General features: G+C 38.6%; 2 protein-coding genes across 2 annotated transcripts in view; both read right to left on the bottom strand.

The window, feature by feature from the left end:
- Positions 1–10,131, bottom strand: part of siah2l (seven in absentia homolog 2 (Drosophila)-like) — a 34,954-nt gene extending 24,823 nt beyond the window's left edge. The window contains exon 1 of the mRNA XM_058758376.1: positions 9,121–10,131. Within this exon, the coding sequence (XP_058614359.1) occupies positions 9,121–9,570 (450 nt within the window). The 5' untranslated portion in view covers positions 9,571–10,131. The remainder of the gene's footprint in view (positions 1–9,120) is intronic.
- Positions 10,132–12,462: 2,331 nt separating this feature from the next.
- Positions 12,463–17,648, bottom strand: taf9 (TAF9 RNA polymerase II, TATA box binding protein (TBP)-associated factor). The gene is made up of 7 exons (XM_058758377.1): positions 17,496–17,648; positions 17,033–17,114; positions 16,775–16,911; positions 16,553–16,687; positions 13,283–13,364; positions 12,987–13,097; positions 12,463–12,794 (listed from the first exon to the last, which is right to left on the bottom strand). The coding sequence occupies exons 1-7, from the start codon at positions 17,529–17,531 to the stop codon at positions 12,631–12,633; spliced, it is 747 nt and encodes a 248-aa protein (XP_058614360.1). The 5' UTR covers positions 17,532–17,648; the 3' UTR covers positions 12,463–12,630.
- Positions 17,649–17,657: the final 9 nt, after the last annotated feature.

The raw sequence follows: 17,657 nt of genomic DNA on the forward strand, positions 1-17,657 counted from the left end.
TCAAAATTGTGTCACAAAAAATTATTTTAAGTGGATAAAATTAAATTATAAAATTAGTATGATATGATGCCTTTAAAGAGCAAAGTTGCTGTCACCTGTTGAGTGCAGCACATGGCACAGTCCCAGAATGATTGTTTTCACAACATCCCTCCACAAAAAACTGAGGTCCCGTATACTTTAATGCTGTTAGTACAGAGCATCGAATAACTAGCTGACAAAGCCCTTTGCTGAAACAACAGCGGATCCAGCTTTACTTTCACTACAAACGTTGAGGGCTACTTTCCTTTACTGATGGCTGGTATCACTCTAGAGTCTGCACTACATCACGTACCAGTTGCCATGTCCTGATTACAGCCACTGTAAAGGAGGAAACATTACCCCAGAATAAGAGTAGTGATCAACTTTCACAGGCCAGTGATAACAGAGAATACAACTTTAATGTACTGATGATGCAATCAAGGTGTTTCAGGTCAGTCACAGTATAAAAATTATTATTTTTTTTAAATTAAAATTAAAAGCTCAAACTGCCCAAAAAGTAAAAGAAATTAATGTAATACACTCTAATGTAATACAAAAAATGGTGCTATATAGCACTAAAAGTGGTTCTCAAATCTTGGTGCGAAAAGTGATTCTTCAGTGGTTCTTTGGCATGACTGAGGGGCTATATATAGCACCGCTACCATATACAGAACCTGTTAAGCTCCTGTATGGTTCTTCAGCAGTTCTTTGGGGTGCTTAAGGTGCTATATAGCACCACTGCCGTACAAAGAACCTGTTAAGCCCCTTTAAAAGTTCTTTACGCCAAGAACCACTTTTAGTGCTATATAGCACCATTTGTTTTTTTAAGAGTGTAGCAGTATCTTTCTAGTGCAATTTGATCATCAAATAATCACAATCAAGTTATGTTAGGTTTTAATAAGACTTCTTCCATTTAAACCAAGCGATAAAACTTGTTTCAAGTAATTGCGCCAGTAAAATATGACTAATCCTCATTTGACAATAGAAATTATAATTTTCCCTGACAATATTTCAGCAATCACATCATGTGTTTTCTTATCAGCTGTTTAGAATCAGATTTATCAGCTATCAGATTTATCAGCTATTTAGAATCAGAAATAGCAGTTTTGGAACTTTGGAACTGTGAATGAACCACTTTTGATACAAGATACTGCTACACTCACACACACTGCTGTGTGTACACAAATCCCACAAAAAGAACTCCGTAATATATGTATGTTTACATGCTCATGCACTACAAATCATCCTGCACTGTTCCCCAGCCAGCTGCTTGAACTCAATGTTTCTCCTTGCACATGTACAGTACTTATCTGAAGCATTCGTATAGTTTGTATTTTTTAGTTTGTATAGGTACTTTTTTATAGATAGTATATTTATATTTATAGTCAAAATCTATCAGTAGGATAGTTGTGTATAGGTTTATATTGTCTTACTCCATTGTTGTATGCCTGTATTTATGTAGCACCGTGGTCCTGTGAGGCACGACATTTCGTTCCACTGTATGCCCCCCGCATGTAGCGGAATGACAATAAAGCTCAACTTGACTTGACAATTCAGTTCCCTAGTCTTTACCACAATACCAAAATAGCAGAACACAAATCAACAAAATGTTGCCATTTATTAACAAAAAGCATGATACTATGTAAAGTTATTGACATGATAGTGTGATAAAGAAACATAAATGAGAAAATAAAAGCACACAATATGAAAATTGTGCTTTTTTTTTTTTCCCCGTTGTGTTAGTTCACCCAAAAAATGAAAATTAGCCTGTGTTTTACTCACTCGAGGCATCCTAGGTAGGGCTATGCAATTAATAGAAATTCAGTTTCGATTTCGGCCACCAACGATTATGAAAATATAATAATCGAGATAAACCAATTATTGCACCCCATTCCACCCCCTTTCCAGCACTGCGCTTTCACTCCTCCATAAAAGCCCATTTTCACATGTAAATCAGTAAAATCATGTAACTCGACTTTTGCAGAATGGGAAGTGCTTGAGATATTAAAGTTGATAAGATTTATTAATATTTTTAAAAGCGTGAAATAGAACTTGCGCTGATCCTCAGGAGGCTTGCGCTCAGAGATGGAACAGAACACAGACATTTAAAGTGATCTTGTACCTGAACGTATGTGCCTAAATGGTCAAATACACGCAAGAATGTCTCAAAATGCGGCGCTTAGTGATTATTTATGTAAACCCTCATCGGTTATGTAACTAATGAATGTAAACAGATGAGAATGAAAATAACAGTAACTTGGATCTGTGCGGCTCTTAAAGTGACAGCGCACTGCAAAAAATGTTTTTCTTACTTCGATTTTTTTGTCATGTTTCCAGCCAAAATATAAAACAAATTCTTAAATCAAGAAGGATTTTTTAGACAAGTAAAAATTATCTTGTTTTCAGAAAAAACAAGTCAAAATTAAGTGAGTTTTTGCTTGAAACAAGCAAAATAATCTTCCGATGGTATAAGCAAAATAATCTTGTGGCTTCATAAAATTACGGTTGAATCCCTGATGTCACATGGACTTTTTTTACCGATCTCCTTGCAATGTTTCTGGACGTTGATCGTGTTCATTACATTGCTCTCTATGGGAGGGTCAGACAGCCATCAGAATGCATCAAAAATATCTTAATTTGTGTTCTGAAGATGAACAGAGGTCTTACGGGTCTGGAACAACAAGGTTGAGTAATTAATGACAGAATTTTCATTTTGGTATGGAATAACCCTTTAAATGTTAATTAAACAACAAAAGACAAAAGACAAAATCCCTCACTGCTCTTCACAGAATGTCTTTTGTAGCTTTAATAAGAAACAAAGGAAGTTTAATTCTTACAGTGAAGACTATGCTGTTTTATTTTACATTTGATTATTCAATTCCTATAGGCTGTTAACTGAATACTTTAGACTTGCATAAAAAATTATTTTGGTTATATGGCCCACTAATAATCATGTTTAATAATCGTGACTACAATATTGACCAAAATAATCATGATTATGATTTTTGTCATAATCGAGCAGCCCTAATCCTAGGTGTATATGACTTTCTTCTTTCAGATGAATCCAATCGGCGTTATATTAAAAATTGCCCTGGCTCTTCCAAGTGTTATCATTGCAGTGGGCGGGCGTTTTTTTTTCAATAGTCCACAAGACGTCAAATAAAGCGCGCACATCCATAATAAAACAATGCCTCACACGGCTCCAGGGTGTTCCGGCGGATGACGTAGGACGTCGGCGTTGCGCGATTAATGACGAACACGGAGAGAGAACAAAACAAAACGCCGGTCACGAATTAGAAGTACAAGCTGAGGATTTGTAAAGAAAAATGTCAAGAGGAGACTGGTTTTCCTTTGCTAAAGTAAGGAAACTTTGCTAACTTTGCTTCCTTTGCTCCTGTAAACAAACTTGCGAGACTAGCATATCTCAGAGGAGCATGCACAACGCATACGTCCTACGTCATCTGCCAGAACGGCTTCCAAGTATGACAGATAGCGGAAGTGAGAGAAAAGTGTTTTTTACGTTTGAAATATGGATATTTTTCTTACAAAAACGTATGGATTCGCTACAGGAGGCCTTTATTTACGCCCCGGAGCCATGTGAGGCACGTTTTATTATGGATGCACGCGCTTTATTTGAAAAAACACCCACCGCAATGATAACGCTTGGAAGAGCCAGGACAATTTTTTATATATCTCCGATTGAATTAGTTTGAAAGAAGAAAGTCATACACACCTAGGATGCCTTGAGGGCGAGTAAAACACAGGCTAAATTTCATTTTTGGGTGAACTGACCCTTTAATGGCATTTATAATATGGTAAATGTGATATACAAATTATAAAATGACACTGCAAATTTTCCACAAAATTCTGGAAACTAACACCACAAAATCAGTCATTTAAATAGCAAAGATATCCTGGTGGGACTCTTAATTAATCAAACAGATTTGCAAAAATATCTGAAAATGTTTGTGATTTCGTTTGATTCATTCGGACAGTTTACTCACGCACTGAATTGTTTGTAGAGATTTCTCACACTGAAATAGTAACAGGATACTTTATAAGACGCAAAACCAAGAGCACTGGATTCGATTGATATAGACTTTAGCCAGGTTAGACGGCATATTGAATTTAATACAGATGAAAACGAGGCTGTGAAGGATAGACTTACAGTCTTAATGACAGGCACTGTAGGCTACATATTATTCACTGTGCATTTTAGACAAGACAGTGCACATACTTATATCTATAATGGCTCGTTTCCACCGAGCGTTATGGTTTAGTACAGTACGGTACGATACGCAATTATGTCCGTTTCCATTGTCAGAAGCTGTGAATGGTACCAAAATAGTAAACCGTACCACTTTTTTGGTACCCTTCCGTTGGGGTACCTAGCACAGCAAAGTGTACCAAAAGGGTAGGGCTGGGCGATAAATCGATTTTATCGATTAACTCGAATGTGTAATTCACGTCGATTTGTTTGAATGAAAATCGGTTTTCTCTTTAACATCCGCCGACGCTGCCGTAGTCCCGAAAGGGCTCAGCCCTCCCGACGCGCGTTTGCCATATTAGAGTTTAGTTAGGGTTTCGTGATCCTCCCGCAATCCGCCGCATCCCAACGTGTTCGGAAAGATGACGTGTACTGCGGAATACGGATCCATTAAAGCAGTGTTGCGCGGCTCACGAGACTCATGCGGCTCGCCAAGCTTTAATTTGTGGCTCGCATGGCAGTAAATAATACGATTAAATGAGCAATACAGAGATTTCATAAAAACATTAAAAAAACAAAACAAGCAGGGCTATAACATAACCCATAAAAAAAACCTCACACCGTGTCTACACCGGTCGTGAGCGTCGCGGTGCGATCAGGGCTTATGATTTCCGCGATGCAGAAAACGCCGACGGAATCACGGAATCTAGTTATAAAAACAGAATGTACTGTATAACGCGGAATGTCATTGAATTTGTCAAAGTTTGGATGAATAAATCAAAAGTAGGTCATTACACTTAAATCAAATTGCGATATGAACTAGTATCTGTAAATGTTAAGCTGCAAAAATACCATTTAAATATGAATCCTGCGTGTCTCCTTATGAATGAATGCACAGACGCGCAGTTTCGTTTGCTACACACATACTGAAGCACGCAGTGTTTTCAGCGTCTGCTGTCTCGCCAAATGAGGTCATAAATACATGAACAACAGTCAGTGTCTGCTCTATTACAAATAATTTTTTTTTTTTTTTTTTTTTTAAATACCCAAAACAGCGGGATTACAAGATGGATATAGACTAGAAAGACATTTAAACTTGCTCTACCCTTACGTCCATGACATTGACTCACTGCGGAGAATAAATACAAGGGAGGAAAATGTATATTTCTTCTCTCCTTAGTCTGTTTATGTGGTAAGTGACATTTTATGTACTGTAATGTAACTGTAACAGGCAACCGTTAGCAATCGTTATTCGTTTTCCGTGCCTTTCTGAATACGGATTCACGCTTTGGGCACACCCCCTAACCCCCACGATGTCATCGTCCATCCTTTATCAGAACTACCTCCTATCTACTGAATAGCAAGATGTTAAACTTGTGTTTAAAGAAAACTTATCAAAAAGGGTCACATAATTTTATGTTTTATGTTACGTTTTATGTTATATGTTATGTTATGTTACATTTTCACTGTTTACAATGGCAGGGCCTGCCATCTTGTCTCTTTGGCTTGTTGTTTCTGATTGCACTTTAACCCCAAGGGGGAAATCCAGATCAAATCCCAGAAGGGAAAATCAAAACAAAATAAAGTTAAAACTTGTTTTGAACAATTTCTTTGTCATCTGCAGATTGATTTTTTGTGAAAAAAATCGGGGATTTGTTTTTTTAGGCCATATCGCCCAGCCCTACAAAAGGGTGGAGCTAAACTCACTGCAGAACATTGATTGGTTGACTAGAATCGTCACTTCTGCATGATACAAGGGGATAAAGCTTCTCCTTCACTCCTTCCGCTCTGCTGTCCATAAGTGTTGGGCTAATTTACATCAGAGTGCGCAAACACAAAAATATAACAGTCTATTTTATATTTTCTCAATATGTGTTTTTGTCTGTTCTTGTGGACTTGTGAAACGTCGTTGCCCAAAAACCCACGTAATTTTCAAAATATTACTGTTATTGTGTCATGAAATGTAGTTTTAAGAGTTTTTCAGGCGAGAATGTAGTCGTTTAAAACTCAAATCTGCGGTTTATTTATAAAGACAGTGCCTATTTGAAAATTTGCTATACCGATTTCGGAGCTCCAGGCGATCACCGGGCGCTCAGTGCTCATGTATCCGCCTAGAGCAGCCTTAGCTCGGCTTGTCCTTCCGACATTAGCCGCTGGCTCTGATGTCTCTGTAGTGATTAAACATGACATACAATTCATTTTGGGTATATTTAACAGGCATTCGTGGTCTCATGAATCTATTATTTGTTCCTGGTCATGTCGTTTTGGCTGAGCACAAAGTTTACCGTAGTACAGCGCTGACTTTGTAGCATACGTTTGACTGAATTGTTTGCTTTTGTCTTTATTTCCTAGATAAGCCTCTTATACTTTGTACTTATACTTAATAATGGCTATTATTGTTAATTAAAAATGACCTTTAACAAAAAGAGGCAGAGTTGTGCTTATTGTCACACTTTATCTTTGATAGCTACTTTCCGGCATACACCGCACCTATCAAGTAAGGGTACTGTTGGCGGTGGAAACGCAAGCTGGGTCAGGGTGTTCGGTCCCGAATCGTACCGTATTGTACTATACTGACCCGTACCCCTTGGTGGAAACGAGCCTTAAGTGCATCAAAAAAATATATATTAAAAAATTAGGCTGATGATACACGGGGAAACTGTTTTAAGCAATTTTGCTGGGCAACTTATTTTGAGCTGTGCTGCTTGGGCACTTTCCCATTGAGAATGGGTAACAAATTTCTATATGGATACTTTAGATAGGTCGTGAGCCCTCTCTCTGTCTGGGGGCTGTTTCATAAAACAAGTTTACCAAACAAGCCAGGCTTATATCAGTTAAACCCCTTTCACACTGTACGTTGGTCCCGGGAAAAGAAATTGATGGAGTGCCTTCTGTGTGAACGCAAACACATCCCGGATTAGTTCCGGGATCACTAGTGCAGGATCACTAGCGCACTAGTGAAACGAAACATGGCGAATTCAGTGACATAAGACCTGGCTCTGTATTGGCTCTCTAGCCTGTGGAAAAGCAACCGGTTCTTAAAGGGCTCGCCAGTCGACCCAACTAAGAACCGGTAATAGCACTGGCTCTGAACTAGCACCTGGTTCCTGCTGGTGGAAAGGGGGTAACATATTCCGGAAAATCACTGGCAGTGTGAATGAACCACAATCAAGCAATCCCGGGACACATTTTCCGTGTATTTTCCGGAATTTCTGTGTGAAAGAGGCTTTAAGGCCCCGATATACTTCAAACGAAGTTCGTTTTCGTTCTTCGTTTGGGGGCAAAAAGAAGCTCGAAAAGGCTGAGCAACGATATACTGTTTTCAAACATTCCAACACCCCTGCGCTGCCCTAATGTAAACATGTCGCAACGCTCACGCCCTAAACACAACAATGACGCAATGACGGTGTATCTAGGTGTGAGACTGGTACCAATGGTCAGAATATTATAGACAAAAGAATAATGATTAGCAGCAGTTCAGAGTCAAGTATCCTGTTTCCAAAACAAAAAGACAATTTCCATAATCAGTCCTTTAAGTGTGAATGGCTCATAGTCAGAAAACGTAATTTACTGTATACCTTTTAAATTAGCTTACTGAACAGCAGCAGTATGGTGTAACATTTATTTGAAACATGTATTTGGTGCCACCTTATATCTTTACTCTTTCCTTTCATGGCTTTGGAAAACTTGCTTCTGATGTTTCTCTATGTCGCTTTTTGCACCAAGCTTTGTTGCAATCTCTTTCTAGGAATTAAGTGCTTTCTCTGAATCTTTAAAGTCTCCACGAGCGATCATACAGGTGCGGATATATTTGTGGTAGCTCAACTATTCGACACAGTGTATTTATGTTGCTAGTGACTTGGTGTTCTCCTGCCTGACCTCCGCTGAATGAGAAATGAACCGGGGGAAAAAATTAAAAAAAATTAAAAATTTGCACGTCAAAGAAGGTGGAACTTCCAGAACACACCTTCCATTGCATAATCGCCACGGACCAGTGGTAGCTCAAAGGTGTTTAGCAGCCAAAACGAACTCCCCCAGAAAGTTTGCTTTGGTGAGCTGTTTCGAACTGCTGAAACGAACTCAAAATGAACTTCGTTTTGGCCTGATTTTGTTTGAAATGACGTCATATCAGTTCGTTCTTCGATTTTGTTTGAAGTATATAGGGGCCTGTAGTCTGACTTATTTTAAACCAAACCAACTGACAATAAGCCAGACTACCTAAAATAAAGTCTTATTTGGTAAACTTGTTTTATGAAACAGGCCCCTGGTTGCCTGTTGACGGCAACATTGCTCAAAATGTTGCCCCGTGTATCATCAGCCTAGGCTATATGGGGATGCTTTATGGATGAGGTGCCTGTGAAACTATGCCCCTATTTTAAAGCTGAAATGTGCCATTTCTTCAATTAGAATTACAAAAACAACAATTGTTCTCAAACAGGTTTCCAAAGCACTCCCCAACCGCCTCCCTACCTGCCATTGGTTTGACAAACTGATAACCCCGCCCCCAAAACCACGCCATTGGTTGAGACAATGTTGATATGCTGGTGATGATCGGGACATTTAAAAATAAAAATAGCTTACATTTCCCAGCAAGATTTTCCTACGAATGACTCAATATTAAGGTGTGATAGAGGACAATGTTTAACACGCAAAATATACACACTTCACCTGGTTGTGTCACTGAAAATATAAACGAAGGTGACTTAAAAATATGAAAGCAGAAGTGCTGTATCTTGGCTTGATGCAAAATACACCTGTGGCGTCTGAGCTGCATCTAAACTCATGACTGCCTGTGTGCCCTCATACAGTACTGAATGAAACAATATTGCAGGCAACTTTGGATTGGTTATGACGGCAGCAAATGCATTTCACCCGTGCTACGGGGTTGTTCTTACCTTACACGGAAACGGCAGAGTAGATGCAACTTTTTCCATTGCCAAGTTCCTTATGCTTGGCGTGAGAGGGCCGCGACAAGTTGGACAACAGCTGAGCTTTTGCCGACACTGGTTACACACCAGATGCCCAGCCTGACACTGCAAGATCGGGGGCAGCACGTAGTCGAAACACACCGGGCACTCAAACAGCGCTGTCAGTTCGGCTGACTGTCCCGGTAGGGCAGCGGCTGGAAGGGCTACAGCGGCCGCGGGGACCGTACCAGAGCCTGCGACAGAGCCGGATACCCCCGCGGCGGCGGCTGCTGCTGCTGCGGCGGCGGCAGCGGCAGCAGCGGCGGCGGCGGCGGCAGCAGAGGCGGTTGTTCCTCCAGAACCTCCATGCTTACTTCCTCCTGCTTTACCAGCTCCGAGTCCTCCGGCCGCGCCTCCCGCAGAGGACGGACGGCTCATGGCGAGGAGTGTAGATCTGTAATGGTGTAAAACCCAGACGAGTTCAAGCCCGAGAGCCCCACCGTACACTCCCGACTGAAGACAGCCTCGGTTCCGAACAGCCTCCAGTCCCCCGCGGATACAACATGGCCGCCATAGTTTGAGAGCGAGCAACGAATCTATTGGATGAAGGGGCTTTGATTGACACTGTCCTCAGCCAATCACAGAACCGCTCTTGACGTTTATATAAGAGTCGCTGGAATATGTAGTAATTACGTGAGTGGCTGTAGTGAAGTAAACAGCAAACAGTTGCGCTGTGGCCCTTCAACACGACCAAGCATGTTTCACCGTTCTGTGCAATCAGGAGACTGTTGCATTTATAAGCCTCACACCATTTTTTACTAAACAGAATGAGTTATGTGAATTAGGTCTAAATCAATTTTTTACAGGGCCATTAAGTGGAATGAGGCATAAAAGGAACAAATGAATAACATTATATGATCATGGTTATATTTAATACCTCTAATGAACCTCCCTCTTTTCTGGTTCAGTGAAATATTTTTTCACCTCACTGAGCATGCTCGGGATGCACAGAAGAAATGTAGGCACAAACAAAATGGATAAACTACATTACAATTAGCTATGTTTGCGCACTCTTTTCATACATTCTTAATCTATATACAGTTACATTTTGAAATACACATTTTTGGAACACTGGATTTCCTAATATATGTCCATCTGATGTAATTTGTTCTGTGTAAATACACAAGATAAAAAAAAAAAAAAGTGTATTGCTACCACCATGCTCTACCATTTGAGCAACAGATACACCTTTGTTAACTTGCTATAATGTACACTTAACCATTTAACTATTTGTATTTCAGAAACTGTGTAAATCTCATTTGCTGTCTCTAAATTATGCATCTATATATTCTCCACACATGACTATACAATATCAGATGACCAGAAGCATGGACATGTAAAGAAGAGTGTCTAAATATTCAATATATAATATAGTCTCCATAACTATATTATAGTAGTATTAACATTTAAGTAGTATTAATATTTATTCCTGGAGTAAAAGCACACAGATCTCTCCCTGTCTAACCAGCTCCCTCTGCTGGCATATTATTGATTTATTTTAAAATGAACTAATATATATATATATATATATACATATACATATACATATACATATACATATACAGGTGCATCTCAATAAATTAGAATGTTGTGGAAAAGTAATTCAAATCAAATTGTGAAACTTGTGTATTAAATAAATTCAATGCACACAGACTGAAGTAGTTTAAGTCTTTGGTTCTTTTAATTGTGATGATTTTGGCTCACATTTAACAAAAACCCACCAATTCACTATCTCAACAAATTAGAATACTTCACAAGACCAATAAAAAAAAAAAAAAAACATTTTTAGTGAATTGTTGGCCTTCTGAAAAGTATGTTCATTTACTGTATATGTACTCAATACTTGGTAGGGGCTCCTTTTGCTTTAATTACTGCCTCAATTCGGCGTGGCATGGAGGTGATCAGTTTGTGGCACTGCTGAGGTGGTATGGAAGCCCAGGTTTCTTTGACAGTGGCCTTCAGCTCATCTGCATTTTTTGGTCTCTTGTTTCTCATTTTCCTCTTGACAGGTCTGGTGAGGTTGCTGGCCAGTCAAGCACACCAACACCATGGTCATTTAACCAACTTTTGGTGCTTTTGGCAGTGTGGGCAGGTACCAAATCCTGCTGGAAAATGAAATGAGCATCTTCAAAAAGCTGGTCAGCAGAAGGAAGCATGAAGTGCTCCAAAATTTCTTGGTAAACGGGTGGCAAGACTTTGGTTTTCAAAAAACACAATGGACCAACACCAGCAGATGACATTGCACCCCAAATCATCACAGACTGTGGAAACTTAACACTGGACTTCAAACAACTTGGGCTATGAGTTTCTCCACCCTTCCTCCAGACTCTAGGACCTTGGTTTCCAAATGAAATACAAAACTTGCTCTCATCTGAAAAGAGGACTTTGGACCACTGGGCAACAGTCCAGTTCTTCTTCTCCTTAGCCCAGGTAAGACGCCTCTGACATTGTCTGTGGTTCAGGAGTGACTTAACAAGAGGAATACGACAACTGTAGCCAAATTCCTTTGGCTGTGTGTGGTGGCACTTAATGCCTTGACCCCAGCCTCAGTCCATTCCTTGTGAAGTTCACCCAAATTCTTGAATCGATTTTGACAATCCTCATAAGGCTGCGGTTCTCTCGGTTGGTTGTGCATCTTTTTCTTCCACTCAACTTTCTGTTAACATGCTTGGATACAGCACTCTGTGAACAGCCAGCTTCTTTGGCAATGAATGTTTGTGGCATACCCTCCTTGTGAAGGGTGTCAATGATTGTCTTCTGGACAACTGTCAGATCAGCAGTCTTCCCCATGATTGTGTAGCCTAGTGAACCAAACTGAGAGACCATTTTGTAGGCTCAGGAAACCTTTGCAGGTGTTTTGAGTTGATTAGCATGTCACCATATTCTAATTTGTTGAGATAGTGAATTGGTGGGTTTTTGTTAAATGTGAGCCAAAATCATCACAATTAAAAGAACCAAAGACTTATTTATTTAATACACAAGTTTCACAATTTGAGTTGAATTACTGAAATAAATGAACTTTTCCACGACATTCTAATTTGAGATGCACCCGTTTATATAAAATTACATTTTATTTATACCTACCTAATAATATTTTCAAATAATGAAGGTATTTATTAAATTATCTGAATAACTGTCCATGAAAGGCTTTCCTTCAACCTAAACAACAAAAAGATTTTTTGCACCACAGATAACCAACTAAACAACTAAATTTGTTCTATATAAATACATGAGATACATGAGCTTTTGAAACAACAACCAAACACACAATTTATGAATTATTTTTTATTTTTTGTACTTCCAAAAATGAACAATAAATGGTAACTGGCTGTTATCGCCTAAGAATCTAAACAAGACAAGACTACTGAAAGGCAAATTCATAGTTATCGATTGCTTATTTACAGAATCACTTCCATACTAGTAAGAAACCACAGCAGGTCATAAAGCATCATAGTCATCCTCATCTTCATGCTTCCTCTTAAGAGAGGTTGAGTCACTAGATGGATTCTGTGACACCATATTGGTAGTAATGAGGATGTTCTTGGAGCCAATGAGAGAGGGGTTGATGAGGACATTTTGAACTGTGGGAGTGGTAGGAGTAGCTGTGAAAACAAATTAAATCATTAATTTAATGAGGTTACTGCTATAATTCACCACATTATCTTAAATCTGGCATGCTTTTATTTTTCTAAGCTCAATCAATAGCTTAACTTTTCATCTGCTCACTGATTTGGCACAAAATGTTCCATATGGTCCATACAAGAAGAACTGCTTATTCTAAGGTAGAAACTTACCTGATTTGACAGAGGCAGCCTGTGAGGAGGGAATCTGAACTGTAAAGCGCTGACCGGTCAGTGACACAGGCGTCCCCACTTTAGTCCCCACTGTCTGCACTGATGGCGTACCTGCAGTAAATACAATGATGATGCTTTAAACTCAGGTTTAGATTTTGCACTTGTTCACCAGGGAGAAAAACTAAGTAAAACAACTAAATGCTCCTCTTGTAACAATGAAGCTTAGTGAATATATATTGGAAATTGTGTGCATGCTTGAAATATTTGAGTGTTCTTAAGTATTTAGAATAACTGACCAAGAGTTGGAGTGCTTGGCCTACTGGACACTGCCCCCACACTTAACCGTGGCACCGTTATCCTGCCCGCAGACGAAGACACCTAAACATTCAAATCAAAACCATATCAGACTGTACATTCTGCCATACATTTTAACTTACATCTGTTTGTTTCCTTTGAAGAACCAGCACTCTCTCAGCCTGAATATGGAGATGAGGATACTGAATTTCAAAAGTTTCTATCAGGCTTAATATAGTTAAGTGAAACTTAAAAAAAACAAAAAACAACCTTACTTGAAATAAATATTAGCTGAAATTAAAGCTTAACTTGATGTATTAAATAACCACAACTGAAACATAAAAACTACACAGACATCAGCAAATAAATAAAATGACAAAAAAAAAACTAAAATGTTAAAATGAAAATAAAATATAAAAATTTAACTCAAAATATTAATGATACTAAAATAACTCTAGTTTCTATACCACAAAAGGTCAAATAAATAAATAAAATGACATGCGTATATTTCTAAGGAATATACATTTTGTTAAGCCAAGCTTTATTTCATCAGGAAGAAACAGCATTAAAAAAATTATATGGAGTGGATCGCAGATCTACAATGGCCTTCATAATAATATTAATTATAATATTTCTTGACATTTATGCATGTTAGAAAATAAGCTGAATATGGCTTTAGCCTGCCTTTTAACTCTCTAAGAAGCTGCTCTCATTGTGTGTGTGTGTAGTTAACCATATTTGATAAGATTCAGGGTAACCATGAAGTACAGATAAGTGTTCCCTGCGTATGGGTGTGAATGTCTATCTTTGCATCTAGATACAGAGAGAGAGAGCTCTAGGAGGAAATCGTCATTTGCCATCACCCTGATGTCCAGAGTAACAGATATACATCTCTGGAGAGACCTATTGCGTCTGACCTCTGATCACTTGTCACCAAATAATCACTAGAAGATATGCTTCGAGTTTTACGTCCATGAGTGGAGATTGTCTAAGTTTATCTACCAACCAGAATCTTGCTTACCTATGTATTGACGTAACTAGTGACCTCTGTTAGAGTATAACTATTGGTGTCTGGAACATGTACGCAGAGCGGCCTACGAACTCAGAAGCAGTTTCATCAGCTGACTTCTGCTGATGAAACTGCAAACTGTTTTCTTCAGTAAATTTTTCTTCAATTGATTGCATCTCTGACTCCTGGTCTTCATTCAGCACACCTGGTCCTTGGGTTTTAACTGTAAATTCCCCTACAATATATACATATACAGTGCTGCTTGAAAGTTTGTGAACCCTTTAGAATGTTCTGTGTGTCTGCATAAATATGACCCAAAACATCATCAGATTTTCATATAAGTCCTGAAAGTAGACAAAGAGAACCTAATCAAACAAGTAAGAGAAAAATATTTTCTGTGTCATTTATTTATTTGAGAAAAATGATCCAATGTTACATATCTGTGTGTTGCAAAAGTATGTGAATCTTTGCTTTCAGTATCTGGTGTGACCCCCTTTTGCTGCAGTAACTGAAGGTGAAGTTTCTTGTAAATGCTGATCAGTCCTGCACAATAACATGTAGGAGTTTTAGCCCATTCCTTAGTGCAGAACCACCTAAACTCTGATGTTGGTGGGTTTCCTCCTATGAACTGCTCGCTTAGGTCCTTCTACAACATTTTAATTGGATTAAGGTCTGGACTTTGACTAAGCCGTTCCAAAACATTAACTTTGTTCTTCTTTGGTAGCATGTCTTGTGTGCTTGGGGTTGTGGTCTTGCTGCATGACCCACGTTCTCGAGACTCTGTTCTTAAACAGACGTCCTGATGTTTTCCTTTAGAATGTGCTGGTATAATTCAGAATTCATTGTTCCATCAATTATGGCAGGCTGTCCTGGCCAAGACGCAGCAAAACAGGCCCAAGCTATGATACTACCACCACCATGTTTCACAGATGGGATAAGATTCTTAAGCTGGAACGCAGTGTGTTCTTTTCTCTGAACATAATAGCTTCTCATTTAAACCAATAAGTTCTATTTTGGTTTCATCCATCCATTAAACCTTTCTCCGATAGTCCTCTGGCTTGTCCACATGATGTTTAGCAAGCCATTTTCTTTTTGGAGAACAGTGGCTTTCTTCTTGCAGCTCTGCCATGCACACCATGGTTGCTCAGTGTTCTCCTGACGGTGGGCTCATGAACATTAACATTATCCAATGTGAGAAAGGCCTTTAGTTTCATAGAAGTTACCCTGGGAACTTTTGCAACCTCACAGACTATTACACGTTCTGCTTTGGAGTGATCTTTGTTGGTCGACCTCTTCTCAGGAAGGTAACAGTGGTCTTGCATTTCCTCCATTTGTACACAATCTGTCTGACTGTGGATTTGTGGAGTCCAAACTCTTTAGAGATGGTTTTGTAACCTTTTCTAGCCTGATGAGCAACATCAACTCTTTGTCCGAGGTCCTCAATAATCTCCTTTGTTCATGACATGATTCACTTCCACAGACATGATCAGATTTTGATATATCCCTGTTCTTTGAATAAAACAGGTCACGCACTGACATTTGATAGTCATTGCACTGACTGAAAACACCTCTGCACAGACGGGCTCTAATTTCACCTTTAAATTAACTGCTAATCCAAGAGATTCACATTCTTTTGCAATGCACATATGTAACACTGGATCATTTTTCTCAAATAAATGACAAAGAAAATATTTTTCTCTCACTTGTTTGATTGGGTTCTCTTGGTCTACTTTCAGGACTTATATGAAAATCTGATGATGTTTTGGGTCAAATTCATGCAGAAATATTGAAAATTCTAAAGGGTTCACAAACAGCACCATATATATATATATTTCGCAACGCATTCAAGATCATGTGAATTCGCCGTGTTAATCAACAGAAAATTACTTGATTTAATCAAAATTACTCTGTCTGAGCTGTGCTTTACACATAAAATTTTTATTCTACTGACTATAGACCGTTGACCTTTTAGCTCACAAAATTAGCAAATGTGAACACTGTACTGACCACTGAGCACTTTAGCCTGTACTTCACAAATGACTGGAAGAGTCATGCGAACATTGGTTAAAAAAAACAAAAAACAAAACAAAAAAGGAAAAAAAAAAAAAAGTAGGATGCACTTGAGAACCATTGCTTTACAGGCACAATAACAGTAGTAATACATCACAAGACCTTGTTATCAAGAATCCCTAGGTCAGCTAATCCAAATTTTAGACCCAAAATACAAAGACTATATAGCATCACATATTATTTAAAATAATACCTTTTTCTGCAAGGACTTCAGTCTGTAATTTGGTGCGGTGAGACAGTAACGGTCTGGTGGAAGACGTGGGCCTGTGTATGGTTTGATCAGGGGCAAAGGAGTTTGGTTCTTCTGCCTTGCAATGTCCAGCAGAAACTGAAACCATGGACCAACTATTAATTATCATAAGTCACAAATGTGTTATGCATTAAAAAAAAAAATAAGTCAAGAAGAACAACTTACATCTCGTGGTGGAGGAGATGTGAATGACTGATCCACTCGACACTGGATTGCTAACCTTATATCATCTGCATCCACACTGGACTTCTTGGCATGGGTGGAATATATTTTTGCATCTTCAATAATAGTTGTTACGTATCCTGAAAGAAAAGAATATAAGAAAAAATAAAAAAAAGGTCTGTGAAATTTTAAATGTTATTGGATGACTTACTAGTACAGAACAGTAACTTATGCTGAAGGGTTAAAGTCATCCCGACTTACTGTATGTAAACTCCAGCATTTGATTGATCACTCTGGGCTCGTACTCCGTGATCCCCATGTCTTTAAGAATCTGCATCATAACCTTTGAAGATAATAACAAAAAATAAATAAACAAATAAAAAAGGAAAATATCATGCAACGTTATATTAAATTAGCATGCAGCGATGCACCAGCAAATATCTAAGCTTACATTTTAACGCACTAATGATGAATACATTTTAATTTAAAACAAAAAACATTTTAATTAATAAAAACAAGGTAAATTATAACACATTCTGTTATAATCGAGGCGAATTCAAATGCATTGCAGTGAACCAGTTAGCGTGCTAACGCAGGTGTGCATAAAGAATATGATTAATAAAATACATAGTCGCTCTTTAAACATGCTGCTCTAATCGCTATGGTTTAAAACGAATAAATGTTGCACAACACGGGACAAAACAGTTTCTAAAGCATTATTTACCTGGGCATCTTTAGGCACTGTTTTCGGAGACGCCATTTTCACATGAGCTCTGATTCTCCTCCCCTTAATACACGGGTTCTGTTTCAAAACGTAGTGAGCTGTCTACATAGACAGCATTTTGGCAAATTTAGGCGGTGCCGAAGCAGAGCAGCCAATCTGGAT

This window comes from Onychostoma macrolepis, chromosome 21, assembly GCF_012432095.1.
Source record: "Onychostoma macrolepis isolate SWU-2019 chromosome 21, ASM1243209v1, whole genome shotgun sequence".
Classification (NCBI taxonomy): Eukaryota; Metazoa; Chordata; class Actinopteri; order Cypriniformes; family Cyprinidae; genus Onychostoma; species Onychostoma macrolepis.

Excerpts from the sequence above, each read along its gene's own strand:
- taf9 (XM_058758377.1), bottom strand. The coding sequence starts at position 17,531 with ATGGCGTCTCCGAAAACAGTGCCTAAAGATGCCCAG. Across the intron at positions 16,688-16,774 it reads CATCTCCTCCACCACGAGAT|TTTCTGCTGGACATTGCAAG; the intron begins GTAAGTTGTTCT and ends CCATGGTTTCAG. Across the intron at positions 13,098-13,282 it reads GCCAAGCACTCCAACTCTTG|GTACGCCATCAGTGCAGACA; the intron begins GTCAGTTATTCT and ends TATTTACTGCAG.